General features: G+C 46.2%; 1 protein-coding gene across 2 annotated transcripts in view; it reads right to left on the bottom strand.

Annotated features, from left to right (window-relative positions):
* Myb (MYB proto-oncogene, transcription factor) overlaps positions 1-14,308 on the bottom strand; it is a 34,260-nt gene extending 19,952 nt beyond the window's left edge. The window contains exons 1-9 of one of the 2 annotated variants that reach the window (XM_051164306.1): positions 14,065-14,308; positions 9,632-9,749; positions 8,520-8,591; positions 6,799-6,891; positions 6,335-6,555; positions 3,899-4,115; positions 2,549-2,629; positions 2,091-2,195; positions 44-298 (exon numbers count right to left, since the gene is read on the bottom strand). In XM_051164306.1, coding sequence (XP_051020263.1) covers positions 44-298; positions 2,091-2,195; positions 2,549-2,629; positions 3,899-4,115; positions 6,335-6,555; positions 6,799-6,891; positions 8,520-8,591; positions 9,632-9,749; positions 14,065-14,087 — 1,185 coding nt within the window. In that variant the 5' untranslated portion in view covers positions 14,088-14,308. The remainder of the gene's footprint in view (positions 1-43; positions 299-2,090; positions 2,196-2,548; positions 2,630-3,898; positions 4,116-6,334; positions 6,556-6,798; positions 6,892-8,519; positions 8,592-9,631; positions 9,750-14,064) is intronic. The other variant, XM_051164307.1, reaches the window with a different exon arrangement.
* Between the last annotated feature and the right edge of the window lie 387 nt (positions 14,309-14,695).

Below are 14,695 nucleotides of genomic sequence, written 5' to 3'. Positions count from 1 at the left end.
CCTCTTCTAAAACAATGACCGGTGTCTTAGCAGTTCTACTTACAGAGTCTATAAATTGGAGTGTTTCTGCAAATTCTAAGAGGTTCTTAACATTGTCCAGAATGGTTCCCTGGTGGACGATCATGCACCTTGCAGGCGAGGCGCTTTCCTCAGGAAGAGAGCCAGGGTCCGCAGGCAGAGAAGGCGTGGCGTGATGATCTCCCAAACAGGACACAGGTGCATTGTCTCCAAGAGGTCGGCTCTGGTCCACACCAGAGGTGCTGTGCCACCCTGGATAGCTGCAAGTATGGTTCTGTGTCTGAGGGAGGGGGGTTGTGTAGAGATAAGGATGGGGGAGAGGAAAGGAAGAAGAAACTTAGCAACTATGTTGCACAAGGCATCAGATGCGCTTGGCGGCAAGATAAAAAGCAGTTGCTTCACCCAGGACTCAGGCCTGGCAGACAGTTGTCAAGATGTTTCCTTTCGACTGATTTGCAATAGCTCTCCAATTTATACCTACGGGATTGCTACAGTCACTATGATTTGAGTCAAATGTTAAACCTTGGGACTGCTCTAAAATATGAAAAGCCTTACGTGGCTTAGAAATCCCTTTGAGTTTAGTTTGCCACCTATGCATGTTTGCCGTGATGTGAGATAGTCCCAAGAGCTGCTTTTATCAGCACATGTGTATCCTGTTGCTTCTAGGTTTTTTTTTTTTTTTTTTAAATGCTACAGGTTGTACTAATGCAAAGTGGGGGCTACAGAGAATGTGTGGTTAGGAAAGCAGATCAAGTTAACAGAAGTCCCCTTACAGCATGACCATGCAAGAGGAGAAATTGCAAAATAGTAACTAAAGTTCAAAAGTGGTTGAACTAGCACATGCACATTATTTTATTATTTAAAAAAAAAAGGGGGGGGTAAAATTTCACCTGAAAAATCTCTATTGGGTATCACTTTTCTCCTAACTCACTTTTTGGGTAAACTATGAATGCTCCAAGGGGTAAACTGCTTTCCCAGTTTGCTGCCCAATCAAGAATTCAGAAATGGTTCACACAAGGACTAGGACTGCAGCTTGGGGACAGCGTGCTACGTAGTATGTGTGAAGCCATAGGGTCAATTGTCAGTACAAAAAAGGGGGTAGGCGATGTCTCAGCCTGGAAGGTGACCGCCATGCAAGCATAAGGACCTGAGTTTGGTCCCTAAGCACCCAGAGTAGTTCAAGCCTAACCCCAGTATTGGAGGGGTAGATACAGGCAGACCTCTGAGCTCACTGGCCAGTAAGCTTAGCCAAATGAGCAAGCTCTGGGTTCCATGTGACCCTGTCTCCAAATATAAGGTAGTTGGCCAGCAAGGCTAGGCAGTTTGAAAAAAAAAAAAAAAAAAAAAAAAGAGTTTGATCCTCTGAGCCCATAGAGGGAAATAATTGGTTCCGGAAAGTTGTCCTTTTACCTGTTAGAGTGCACACAAGCATCTGTGCACATGCAGACACAAGTACAATTAAAATTTTAATGTGGAAGTCAGTCAAGGAAGACACTTAATGTCAACCCATGGCCTGGACACAGGTGTGCACACGTACCTGCATGCACATCTACACCTACCTTTGGGAATTTGTATGTGTGCACACACCCTTCTGTATGCACATCTGCACACATCTTTGGGAATATGTATGCGTGTACACAAACACACTATTACTACTACTAAGAATGGCCCACACGGCCTTCACACATGCAAGCAAAAGATAATAACAAACATTTAAAGAGGTAGCATTTGCATATATCCCTTTTTAAAAACAAATACGTAAATATGCTTCAAATGGGATTTGAGATTGTAAGATACATAAATACATAAAAACAAATGGGCACTTTGTTAAAAGGTAGATCCTGGCAGTCACTAGTTGGTACTGTGGCCCTATTATAAAACAAACAGCTACTTCCTGTTCACTTCATGGACATTCTGGGACCAATTGACTTTTTACCAATGGCACCTTTTGGTGTTTGAGCACTGTTAGTGGATACCCAGAGCTTGGATGGTACAGTGTTGAGGCAAGGAGAGACAGACAGACAGAGAAGGGTACTGAGGCAACGCTGCCCAACGCAGGGTAACGGTCTTACTGGTGATGCCTGCTGTCCTTTGAGCTCATTCTCGGTTGACATCAGAAGCAACTCTAGTTCCTTTATTCGCTTTTCCTTCTCAGGGTCTTCATCATTATAGTGTCTCTAGAGTTACAAGTGAAGCAGGGAAAGACAAGGCCTGAGCGAGGAGGTGCCTGACACAGCCCAGAGAGCACCCACAAGGGACCACCCCAACAGAATTCACCACTCAACATCATAGGGGAGTTAAGGCAACAAGAGGAAAAGCAGAGGGCAAGAGCACATGCTCGTGGGTGCATCAGAAAATTCCAGAAGCCACCACTGGCAAATGGCTGGCCCAAAGTAGGTCTTCTACGCTGTTGGATTTTCTTGCTATCACATGTTGTAAAAATGTGTGTTTACATGGAAGAAATGAAGTACCCTTGAAAAGCAGCGCCCTCGCTCAGCTAATGGGTTTTCCCATCAGACAGTCTCCTTACCTGGATCGCTGCAGCAGCTGGCTGAGGGACATTGACTATATTTACATGCAACGCTACAGGATATGGAACGTGGCTGGAGATCTAGACAGAAAAAGCAAAACGGAGTTAGCGCTAAGTCCTTCATGCTTAGCGAGGGTTTTGGGGCGGGGGGGCTTGGCTCCCTCAGGTTCTGTTCTGGGACCGAGGGGGAAGTATACTTTGTTGACAAAATTCATCGAGTGATTAAAAACCAAGGTGAAACTTCTCTAACTTGAAATTTAGCCAGACTTAAACGTTAAAAACAGTTAAATAGCTCAAGAAACATAGGGAAAGAGGCACAAAGGGTCTGTCAGTCCCACTGGAAAGCATCCCCAATCATAGAAGAGAACAGGGAAGAGTGTTTACAGATGTATGGAAGAAGTTCTAACAATCACACCACTAGCTGTTTTGTTACGAGGGATACTTTTCTTAGACGAATGTTCAGTTTTAATAAAAAACACAGAAGCTTGTATGATAATTCATTCACCAGAGACCTTTCTGGAAACTCTGTAGTCAAATCTAAGAAACAGACAGAGCCAAGTAAAAACTACTCATGAATATGCTTTGCATAACATTTGCATACGATCTTTGTAATTCTTGGGTGAGTTTTGTCGTTTGTTGTTGTTGTTTTTTTTTTAACTCATCAGTTCTGTGGCGGGCATTTCTTGATAGTCTCCTCTTTAGGCTTCGCTGCCTTGTGCCATAAAAGATTTCGTTCCCTGGATATGAGTGTCTAGAAATGAGGAAGGAACGATACCAGCCCAAATGAGGAGAAAGGGAGACATCACCGGACCAGTGTAAAGTACCGTCCTTGACTCCAAGTGTGAAATCAAGCACCGACTGGGTGTGTAAATGATCACACTTCCATTAGCTCATTGCCAGGGTTGAACTTGTACCCTCCCTTTGTATTTCAGAGTTTAGCCATCTCCTCTTTATGATGTTACACGTAATATTGCACGCAGTTTGGAAAGGAAACCTAGCGCACCACTCTCCTGCCTTCCTTCACCCATTCTTAAGACTCAGCAATATCCGGAGGACATTTTCATTCAAAAGCTAACTTTAAACCAGATGTGGAACAGTGAGTTTGACTCTAGCCAGCACTACTTCTGTGAGCTGTGATACCAGGAGAAACGACTTCTCGTTTCCGGAAACATAAGTCATATTCAAGTGTGTCTTCTCCTACGTCTAGCTGAGGACCACCCATGACATGACCGTGCTCCTATTCTCTCTATGCAAATCACACACCTGTAAAGTATCTGTATGCCCCAGAGTGACTGACCATCTCCTCCCACCCCCCCCCCCCCCCCCCCCCCGTTCTCAGGAATGGCTTACGTTTTGTGCTTCGGAAATGTGGTAATAGGGGTAGTCACTGTTCACCGGGGGCTGAGATGAAGCTGAGGTGTGAGCAAAACCCATCAGATGACTGTTCTTCTGGAAGCCAGTGGCCACCGGCGGCTGGCTGGCTTTTGAAGGCTCCTGCAGGTAGCCTTCTTGTTCCACCTTGCGACGCATGGTGGAATTCCAGTGGTTCTTGATAGCATTGTCAGTCCTGTGTAGAAACAGACCGGAGCCAAACTTTATAAAAATTTTAATTCAGATCACAGTCAACTGACAGAAAGCTGCCTAAAAGAAATCTTTACTATGGTCCCACTAACTGTTTCTCCATTCTTCCCTCCCTCAACCCCCCCCCCCCCCGAGTCTTTCTCTGTCTGTCTGTCTCTGTCTCTCTCTGTTTTTCAAGACTGGGTTTCTCTGTAGTCTTGGCTGTCTTGGACTCACTTTGTAGACCAGGTTTGCCACAAAAGTGATCCACCTGCCTCTGCCTCCCTGAGTGCTGGGATTACAGGCGTGCAACACCACGCCCGGCTTTATTTTCTTCTTTTAATTGTCTTGAAAATCCATAGACTTCTCTTACTAATGTGATAGGGATGTATTGAGTTTCCTGCCAATTTTTGTTTTCCTTTTAAGCATTTTTGACTCCTGGCATATTTCAATATAATAACCCTTCTCTGGGTTCTCACCATTCATGTGCTATTGGACTTTAATATCACGTAGTCCCAGCTGTTATAAAGCCCTTACAGTCCCTGTGAGCTTCAGGCCAGCCTGGTCTACAAAGCGAATCCAGGACAGCCAAGGCTACACAGAGAAACTCTGTCTCCAAAACAAAATAAAACAAAACCAACCAACCAACCAACAAACAAAAAACCCAAAAAACAAAACAAAACAAAAAACAAAATAAAGCCCTTACATTGTGGCTTAGCAGGGTCGACTTGCCACAGCAGGGACTTAGCAAATATGGTCACATCAGTGACAGAGCCTCAGTATCCACTGTCTACCTCTCATAAACTCCATGTACAAAGTCTGAGTCAAAAATCCTTCCTGCTGCTTGGAAACTACTCTGATTCTTATAACCAGACAGAGAGGGGTGTGGGCGTGGTGGTGGGGGGTGGGTATCAGCACTCTCCACCATGCCCAGTAGGGTCCCAAATGAAAGATGCTACCCCAAGTGGATTTTCTTTCTTTTGGGACGAGTAGGGGCTGTTCTCCTGAGAGAAGGTAGTATTCTGGCTGGCCTTGAATTCCAGATCTTTCTGCCTCTACCTCGTGAACACTGGGATCACAGGCATGTGCTACCACACTTGACTTCCTGGTATAGTTTCAAACTGCAAGGCATTTTTGTTTTGTTTTGTTGTTTTCTAAAACTTCATTCTCAGGACAAATTTCTTAGCTCAAAAATTAAAACAAAACAATAAGAGGGGGGAAAAAAAGGACATTCAAGTAAAAACATTTTTACTATTTCCATGGGGGTGGGGAAATGTGTATTAGCAAAAGAGGAAGTTCTGTTGCCCCTTTAGTTTTAGGAAGCCTACAGTGTATGCTCTAAGGCCACATGCAATGAAACACCTCCTTTGACCAGATCCATGACTCCTCACAGCTCTCAAGCCACAGGGGTGGAGATGCATTGCTGCAACACAGAGCCAGCTCTGAAACAAACAATCCTTCCCCTACTTTGGGGCTAAAAAGCTCAAAAAAAAATTCTTATTTTTTAATTTTAAAATTTATAGTAAAAGTATTTCTCAAAATAGATAAAAAAAAAAACAATTATAGAAATAGTAATTAAACCTAGAGAATGGGTCAAAGGCGAGTTTTCACAATTATCCTTCACAAAGCGGTCATTTCTCTGACCTGCTCAGTAAAAAGAAGACGTCACCCTGAAATTAGTTAAAACCTGAAGTAGGCATGCTAACTCTATACATGTAGTCATTTTTTAGTCACAGGGAAAACAAAAAACAAAAAAAAAACCAAACTAGTAACCAAATGATGAAATGAGGTGACTGTAGGTGTTAGGGAAATGGAAATTACTAGAGTGGAGGAGTGACCAGGATGACTGAGGGTCACTGAACTGGCTGGCTGTACTTTGCTTTCCTTCCAGGCACTTAGAGTTCATCAGCTTACAGAAAGCTTTGACATTCATTTTACTTGACCCTAACATTAGCTTGTGAAATACATTATTAGCTATTTTGCAAAAGGAGAAGTGAAGGTTCGGGAAAGTTAAAAGGCTTGTCCCAAGGCTCACCACTGAGGTGACATGAACAGTGTCCAATGAAACAAACTCCAAGATCCCGTTCACTTCTAAACATTTGATGGTTCTGGTTTATCCAACAAAATGCTTATAGTTGGTAAGATGTAATTCAGTCACACACATAAAATGTTTAATGATCACCCTCTTGTTCCTCCAAATCAATATGTTTTTAAACAAAGTATTACCGTCCAGGCAGCAGCTTTGCGATTTCCGCCCATCTGTTCCCCAGTCTCTTGTGTGCCTGGTAAATAATTCTGTCTTCCTCTTCTGTCCAGGAGGTTTTCTTAACTTCTGGATTCAAGTGGTTATGCCACCTCTCCCTACATTGTTTTCCAATTCTCCCTTTTAAGTGCTTGGCAATAACAGACCAACGTTTCGGGCCGTATTTCTGAACAAGCTCTATCACCTTCAGATAAACACAAAAACAATCTGTGTTTTAATGTTACGGAAAGAGTCAGTGTCATCAAGCCTCAATGTTACAAGATTTTTAGAGAACGGAAGGAAAAAAAAATCTGCTTTCATGCACTGGACATATGGGAGTGAGCCCTTTACTTCCCCTTTGCACATTTGAATCGCTTCCTTGGGGTGAGAAATACGTTTTAATAACATTCTTAACTATGATCCACACATGGATGGAGACAGAACTTACTCTCTGATCTTCTTCTTTGGTCCAGGGACCCTTGATGAGTTCAGGGTTTAGCACTTTCTGCCATCGGTGTTGGCACTGCACGTCCGTCCGGTTCTAGACAAAGTGTGCACCGTCACAAGGATGAGATGTGGAACACAAAAGCCATTTGTTAAATATAAAGTACATGTGCACAATACATAGAAAAAGCACCCAGGAACATTCAGCGGCTTGTAGAGAGCGCTCACCTCTCCCACACTGCTTACCGACCAGAGAATATTACCCAAGTTGCATCTAAGATTGACATCTGTGTCTCTGGAAGGGAACAGTTCTGTCACATGACTAGGCGGAGCATCATATTACACACATGTATGCCAACGTGGCTTAACCTTAATCTCAATTTGTGGTTTGTACCTCTGTGGTTTAAGACGTGAGTTAGAGATTCCACATTGCCAGGCCTCAGGGAAAACCCATTCCAAGGAACTACAGTGCCTCCCATTCAAGCAACTTAGCTCAGGAGCACAAAAGTCAATAAAAGGTTCTCGCTTTCTAAGGCCTTATAATCTTAGAAGAAGGGGAAGGTGAGCATGTAATTCATTATCACAGAAGGCTGAACTGATCTACAGAAGAGGCCTAAGCAAAAGTGTTGCCAGGGTAAGGAAAGAAAGGACTCTTATGATGAGCACTGCCTCCTGCCAGGCACGCAGGGGGTCTTCGCATGGCCTTTGGAGGGTGCTCAGAACTTCTAACTGGAGGAGCAGAAGAGAACATTCTAGGAGATGAAATCACCAGGAAGAAAAGCCCAGAGGAGAAAAAGCAGAAATGAACACAAGCAAACCTGCTCGTGGGGAGGAAGTAGGGAACTGGGTGGGTAGTGGAGGGACAGGGCAGTGGCGCTGTAAATTGAGACCAGCTAGGGAGAGAGAGAGAGAGAGAGAGAGAGAGAGAGAGAGAGAGAGAGAGAGAGAGAGAGAGAGAGAGAGAGAGAGAGCGCCGGCACACGAGAGCGCCTCTGTGCCTGGTCAAGGAGGTTCACTTACTTTGTGAGAATCTATGTCGCCACTGGTGGGGGTTTTATTTGTTTAATTGTTGTTGTTGTTGTGGGTTTGTTTGTTTGTTTTAATGTGGTGATGGAGACAAAAGTCCCCAGACTCAGACACTCAAGCAAGCACATCAGTTAGGAACAGCTCCAGTTTAGGGAGCTCCCTCAGCTAATAGTGTTTGGAACTGATTAAAAACAGTGAAAAGGTAGGAAGCTGCTGTGATAGAGCGGGCAGGGTAGCCACCCTGTGACCAGACCGTAGGAGTGAGATGGAGGAGAAGGCATGTAAAGGAACCCTAGGCTCTCAGCCCATCATTTAGATGGAGGCTGGGAGGGTACAGTCAAAAGTAAACACATATACCAAAAACTATGTTGTTGATGGAACTGGGAACTTAGAAGCTAACTTAGAGAAGACACCAAGTTTAAAGCTCTACCCTGTAACAACCCATCAGAACACTAACTTTTGTTATCGGGATAAATTAAAATAAAACGAGAAGCAAGTGCTGAAAAAAAAAATCAAAATCTCTTAATAGTATATCTAGAGACCTCAATTATATGTGGTGCAGTCAGAAATAAAAATTATGGATGGGCCTCTCCCCCTTACGTCTTACATGAACAAATTGGTATTTTAATAAACGCTCTGAGAACTCCCCTTTAAATACAGAGGTTTTTCATTCTCAAAAAGAGACAGTGTCTAACTTACCGGCAGGTAATTGGCAATCACTTTCCAGTCATCGGTTCCATTCTGCTCCACTAGCTTCTTCAGCTTTTCATCCTAAGGCATTTAAAGGCAATCAGTTGTTTAGTCACTAGCTCTGACCAGGTTATAATGATCAAAGGAACCACCTTCATAATCCAATCCAGACCCAAAAAAAAAAAAAAAAAAAAAGCTTTCAGAACCACTCAAATAAAGTCAATGTAATGTACTGCTCTGGGCATAGGTTTATTTACAGGCACACTAAAGCTCTTTTCCTTTGCCACAGCTGTTGAGCAGTTACATAAACAGCTTCATGCTGTCATCTATAAAATAAGAATATCAATAAATATCAACACGGTTATCTGGAGATTACACAATACCATTATGTAAAACAGTAAAGCCTGGCTTGTGTTACTGTTTAATAGATGGTAACTGTTGACACTTCTACTGAGTGGGGGAAAATAAATTCCTATGTTAAACTTAGTTGTCAATTCAAGCCGGAAAATGGTAAGACTATGAGGAAGACAACTTCCCATTGGTTCTACCTTCTTTATATGAAAGCAGAAGATATTTGACATATTTAACTTGAAGGAGTGCTTGATGCAGTAAAGTCATTAAGGATTTGTATCGCTGTGCTCAGAGTTCATGAATGACCTAATGTGCCAGAGCATAGAAGACAGTAAACCGTCTCAGGCAGTGGGTCCTGTCAGCTCCTGTAAGTGTTTATAACAACACCCTCGAAGCCACGCTCACACACAGTGTCCTGGGAACACAGGCGGGAGCATCCAGCCTTAGAGATGGCAACCAGTAATAGTTGTACAAAAGAGGCAATGTGTTAGGATACAGTGAACAAGTCTAAGAGTGAGAAACAGACAGGTGAAGAATGAAAGAAAAAGGAGAGGACATAAAAAAAAAAAAGATCAGTTTGGGAACAGAAGGCAGAGTAAACATATTGGGAGAGGTGAGGGGTGAGCATTCTGCACAGCATGCCAAGAAAAACTCTTGTTCAAGAGTCTTCAGATGAGCACACATAGCTTAGCTATAATTTCAGTTTTCACCAATTACACTCTACATTTTTTTCTATGTTTTGATACCCCCCCCCAAAAAAGGCTAATTACCTCTTCCCTTGTCCACCTGGTTTTCCCTAAGTGACGCTTTCCAGATTTGGGAAGCAGCCCATCGTAGTCATGGTCACACATCTCAATGTCGTCGTCATCCTCATCGCTACTGTATATGCTGCAGAAATAAGAGCGGACAGACATGGGCTGCAAGCACGGGGTCTCAACTCCTGGGTCATGAAACCCACGCAAAGCTCCCTGGAGCTCGCTGTTAAAAGTCTACAAAGACAGAACTTGGCAAGCTTGCGCAGTGAGGCCGGTTCCCTTCATTCTGTTGCTGTGGTGTCTGTAAACTGGTGCTGCTGTGCCCGTATCCACAGAGACACCAGCAGAGCTGGCACTTTCTCCTGCTCATGCATGTTTGAACCTGCTGTGACTGTTAGACCAGGGACAAGTTACACAGCTGGCAAGTTCCCAAACCAATGGGCGCTTACGTTTAAATTCCATGTTCAGGACAATATAAGGAACAAGAGCCCATGTCGTCCATGTCCTTTACATAAGTATGTACGCAAACTCTTTGGCATAGGTCAAATCATTTGAATAGTTCCTGAACACAACGAACCAGTCAATTATGCCCTAATAGTGCTGGTAGCTTGTTTAAAAAAAAAAAAAAGACAGAATACATTCAAAAGCATAATTATGAACATCCCTTAAAGACTAAAAAATCCCTTAATACTAAAAACAAAAACAAAAACAAAGACAAAAACAAAAACAAAAAAAACTAAGCTGGAAGGGTTTTAGGACCCAGGAAAGGATGCAGCCATGGAACTGTTTTGTGATTAACATAAGTATTAAATTATTGAAGACACAAGGTCTGGTTGAGCAGACCTGTGGCTATGTTTACAGTGCTGTTTCCAGAGTAACCACCTTCGCACAGCACCAAGTACTCAGAATCCTACCTACTCTTGTTTTCTCTGTCTCTGACTGAATGGTGTCTAAAATACCTTACAATGCACCTAATTAAAAACCAAGGGGTTCCCCCAGATGAAATCTACAGGTTAAAAAAAATTACTGTTTTCAAAACAGCCTTTTCTTTTACTGAGTTGAGTAACACTGTGAATTTTGGTGACTGCTGAAATAGCTCCAAACATCAATCATGCACTGAACAGTGTAATTTTGCAGTATAATTTGTTATCATTCTCTATAAAACCTAAGATATGAAAAATTATACACTTAACAACTTCACTGAAATTCGCCATTGTAAAATTGAAAAACCCATCAAACCCAGACCAACAAAATGATAAGACAACATCATAATGAAAATTATTTTAAAAAGCAAACTTACATTCATAATAGGATTTGTCTTTCAGAACTAAACTATATATACATTTATATATGTATTATATATAAAATATATGTATATTTCCAGCCCCGTACAAATTAAACAAAAGTGTTTACCGAATTCCTGAGTTGGGGTTGTCATCATTTAAAACTATTATTTTGAACAGTAAGATGTTCGGGCTGCATGGTGACAGGATGTAATCTAACCTTAAAGTAACACCACACACACACACACACACACACACACACACACACACCACTAAACTGTATCCATGATGTGCAATAATTTTTTCCCCACTCAGTGTCAATCCTTTGAAACAGGTTTGTTTCCTGCAGCAAACAGGAGGCAGTCAACTTCTGAGCAATAATATTTACAAATTTCTTCCTAATATAAAGCAGTATTAAGAAGAAGAAAAAAGGAGGAGGAGGAGGGGAGAAGAAGAAGAAGCAGAAGAAGAAGAAAAGAAATAAAGTTATGAGCCCGGAACTGTCTTTGGGTGAAAATTCCCTTTTTACTAAGGCACTCAGGAAGCTTTCCGAAAGGACAGCCCTTTGTGAAGAAGTATCAGGGATACCAAGAAAGCCAGCGGGCTCTGAGAGTGGACCTGCAGATTTAACTCTCGTTAGATTAGCCTTTTAGGTCTGTGGAGATCCGGAGACGTCCCTTTCAGAACTGTGGGAATTCTCCAAGCTTTTTCTCTAGTCAAAACTTAATTAAAAAACAAGCAACGCAGTCGCCCACAGGGGGCAGTCGACAGTCAGCTGAGGGCGAACTGGGCTCACACAGGACCAGGATCAGCAAAGCTCTGCCAACCCCCGTTCAGCTTGCAGCCAGTAGCTTGATTTGGACTAATCTCCCTCCCTCTCGTGGATACTGTCTTACACATTAGGGCGTGGATTCCACTTATGCGGTACTTTCCAGAGCGCATGCCTCCACTGCCTTCTGTGCCTCTTCAAAAGCAAGCACTGAGCAGATGTGCAAAGCCAAAAAGTCTTGGGGGTGAAAAGTACGGTGTGATTCTTGCAGATTCCGAAGGGCTATTAGAGGCAGCAGGGAGAGTCCGGGCTGCTTGCCGTCGGCAGCTTTGGCGCGGGGCTCGCTTTCGAGCTTTGCAAGCCATTTCCTTGCTCTAAAATGACCTGGTCGGCTCAGCAGCATGATTAATTTCGACCAAGGACCTGAAATAACTTTTTCTTTATCTGTTCTGACAAGATCTCGGACCCAACAGTCAAAGGACTTTCAAAGGCTGATTTCAGGCTAGATGCTCTCCACTCCTCCACCTGCGAGAGCCGGTGTGGTTACAACAGTACAACTATGAATATTACATTCTCTCAAGGAAACAAACTGTGCAAAGAAACGAAAAAAAAAAAAAAGTTGCTGGGGGGTAGGGAAGAGGGAGGGCAATGGGAGGAAGTGCCTGTGGCCGCTACGTGATTCTAGAAAAGGGGTTCAGACTCATTTCGCTGACCTGGTTAATAATCCCTGCCGAGTTGACGCTAGCCCAGCAAGAAACGGCTCGGAGCCCGCAGCCGGGTTTCTCTTCCCCCCACCCCCCTCCTCCCTTGAGTCAAGTTCAAGGCTCCCGCCCCTCCCCGCCGCCTCCGCTCCCGGCTACCTGGGAGCCGCAGGGAACCTGCGCGGCCACGCCCCGTGCAGACTAAACCTTGAGGCACCCAGCCCGGGCCGCGCCTCCCGGGAGCACCCCTTCTCAACTCCCTCCTCCTGCAGCAGGCTTCAGCTTTCTGCAGAACAGGTGACCCGGGCATAGACGCTTTAGGTCCCAAAAGCAAAAGGCGAATCGTCTTAATGGGTGGCACTTGGGCCGGTGTGGCAGGCCGGGAGCCAGGCATTGGGAGCCAAGATCCAAGGTCTCCCCAATTCACCACCACCCCCTCTTTTTCCAACGCCCAGCGGTTGCCGCTCCCCGCCTGGCCCAGCCCGAGGGTGCGCTGCAGGGCCCACGCCCACGCTCCCTGCAACGTCGCAGAGCCCGCGCCCCGCAGGGCCAGTCCCTGCTGGTTTAAAAAAAAAAGTTTAAATTTATCTGGGAAGTCGGGTGGAGAGACTTGGTCAATTTATTTATTGTGAACTTTTTGGGTCGTCCCGTGGCCTTGCCAGAGGCGGGCTACCTAAGGCAGCTGGAGCTGGGGCAGCGGCTACCTCAGCTGCGTCCACGTGTGCGCGGGGCACAGGGACGTCTAGCCCAGGAGAAAGCGGCGGCGGCGACACAGCCCCGGGTGCGCAGCAGCTGGCTTGGGTGCCGCTGGCCTCCAGCACTTTGCGCCCAGAGGCGACCTTCCCTGAGCTAACCCCCGCAGCCGTTGCTCTCTGGGAGCCCCTGCGTGTCCTAATCCCGGGGCCCGCAGGACCTGGGCGGCCAACAACTGACAGTTCCGTCCAACTCTCCCTTCCTGATCCCTCCTTCCTAACGTGGGGCCAAAACGGAAAGAGAGTGAGTGCACCCATAGTCCCGGTGACATGTGCGACGCGGGCGCGTGCAGTGTTTGCAGTAGAAATAGAAGCTTCTTCCAGAGCAAGTACTCGAATCTTCAAAAAACAGTTTATAACAATCTGCAAACCCATTTTGCCCCCCTAAAATCTTTGCAGCTGTCTGTCAGCTGACACCTCTCTTGCCTCCATAATGAATGAATGAAATTTAAATGAACTACCTGCAGCCACTAAACAACCCGGCCTTTCCCCATATCTGCCATATGCTCCTCAACTCCAAGTCCAAACACATCTCAATGCACGCAGCAATTAGGCTGCGACTCCCTCGCCGACACCCGCGGCTTCAAGCCAAACACCTGGTGGGTTCCTCGGGGAAACCGTTCTGCCCTTGGCTGAAAAGTGCTGGGTCCCCATCACCACCACCAGCAGCAGCACCAGCACCAGCAGCACCATCACCACCACCATCAAAGAGAAACCTATCTCCATGCAACTTGGGAAAAAAAAGCCTCTGGGCATGCTTCCCACTGTACCCGTGCGCTTCTTGCAGAGCGTTTCCCGTTCATCCACCTCCAGAGCCGCTTCTGCCTCCAAGGTACCGGCTGACAGCCCCACATACGGTCGGGGAAGGAATTCCCACCTGCTCCTAGATGCTTGGATCTCTACGCGCCCTTGCCCGAGGCCGCTTTCCTAGGCTTCCCGTTACCTGTGCCGGGGTCTCCGGGCCATGGCGAGGCGGGCCGGGGCTCCGCCAAGAGCCCCGGGGACCGCACCGGTTGCCGCCTCCCGCTGCCCTCCGCCTTGCCTGCGTCCTTCCCCGGCTGCGCAGAGGCGCTCGGCACCACGGGGGTGAAGTTTCTCAGGAGAAAGGGGAGGAGAAGGAGGTCACGGAGGAGGAGGAGAAGGAGGAGGAGGAAACAGGTTGATATTAAAGTGTAACTCTGTAAACAGATGCCATCAAACAAAGGGCTTTGGACACTCCCCCTCCCGCCAAATCTGGCGCCCCTGCAGTGCGCACGCGCCCTGCCCGCCGCCTCCGCGGTCGCCCGAGCAGCAGCCCGCCTGGCCGCCGCTCCCATTCGCCTCTCGCGCCGCGGTGCTGCTCCTGGCGCGGAGCGCGGCGGGGTCGGCGCGCGGGCGGAGAGCCCGAGCCGGGGAGGGGCGCACGGGGCCCGCGGCGGCGCCTTTTCCTGCACAAACCGCGCTCCTTGGCCCGGGTGTTGCCGGCTCACGCCCGGTCCGGTTGGTCCCTCTTTCCGGGGCTACGGCAACGCGGTCGCCCCACCCCGAGGGCACCGGACCCCGAACCAGCAGCGCGCTCACTCGTGGGCACCCAC

Source organism: Acomys russatus, chromosome 21, assembly GCF_903995435.1.
Source record: "Acomys russatus chromosome 21, mAcoRus1.1, whole genome shotgun sequence".
Classification (NCBI taxonomy): Eukaryota; Metazoa; Chordata; class Mammalia; order Rodentia; family Muridae; genus Acomys; species Acomys russatus.
This window is presented reverse-complemented; position numbering and strand designations above follow the sequence as displayed.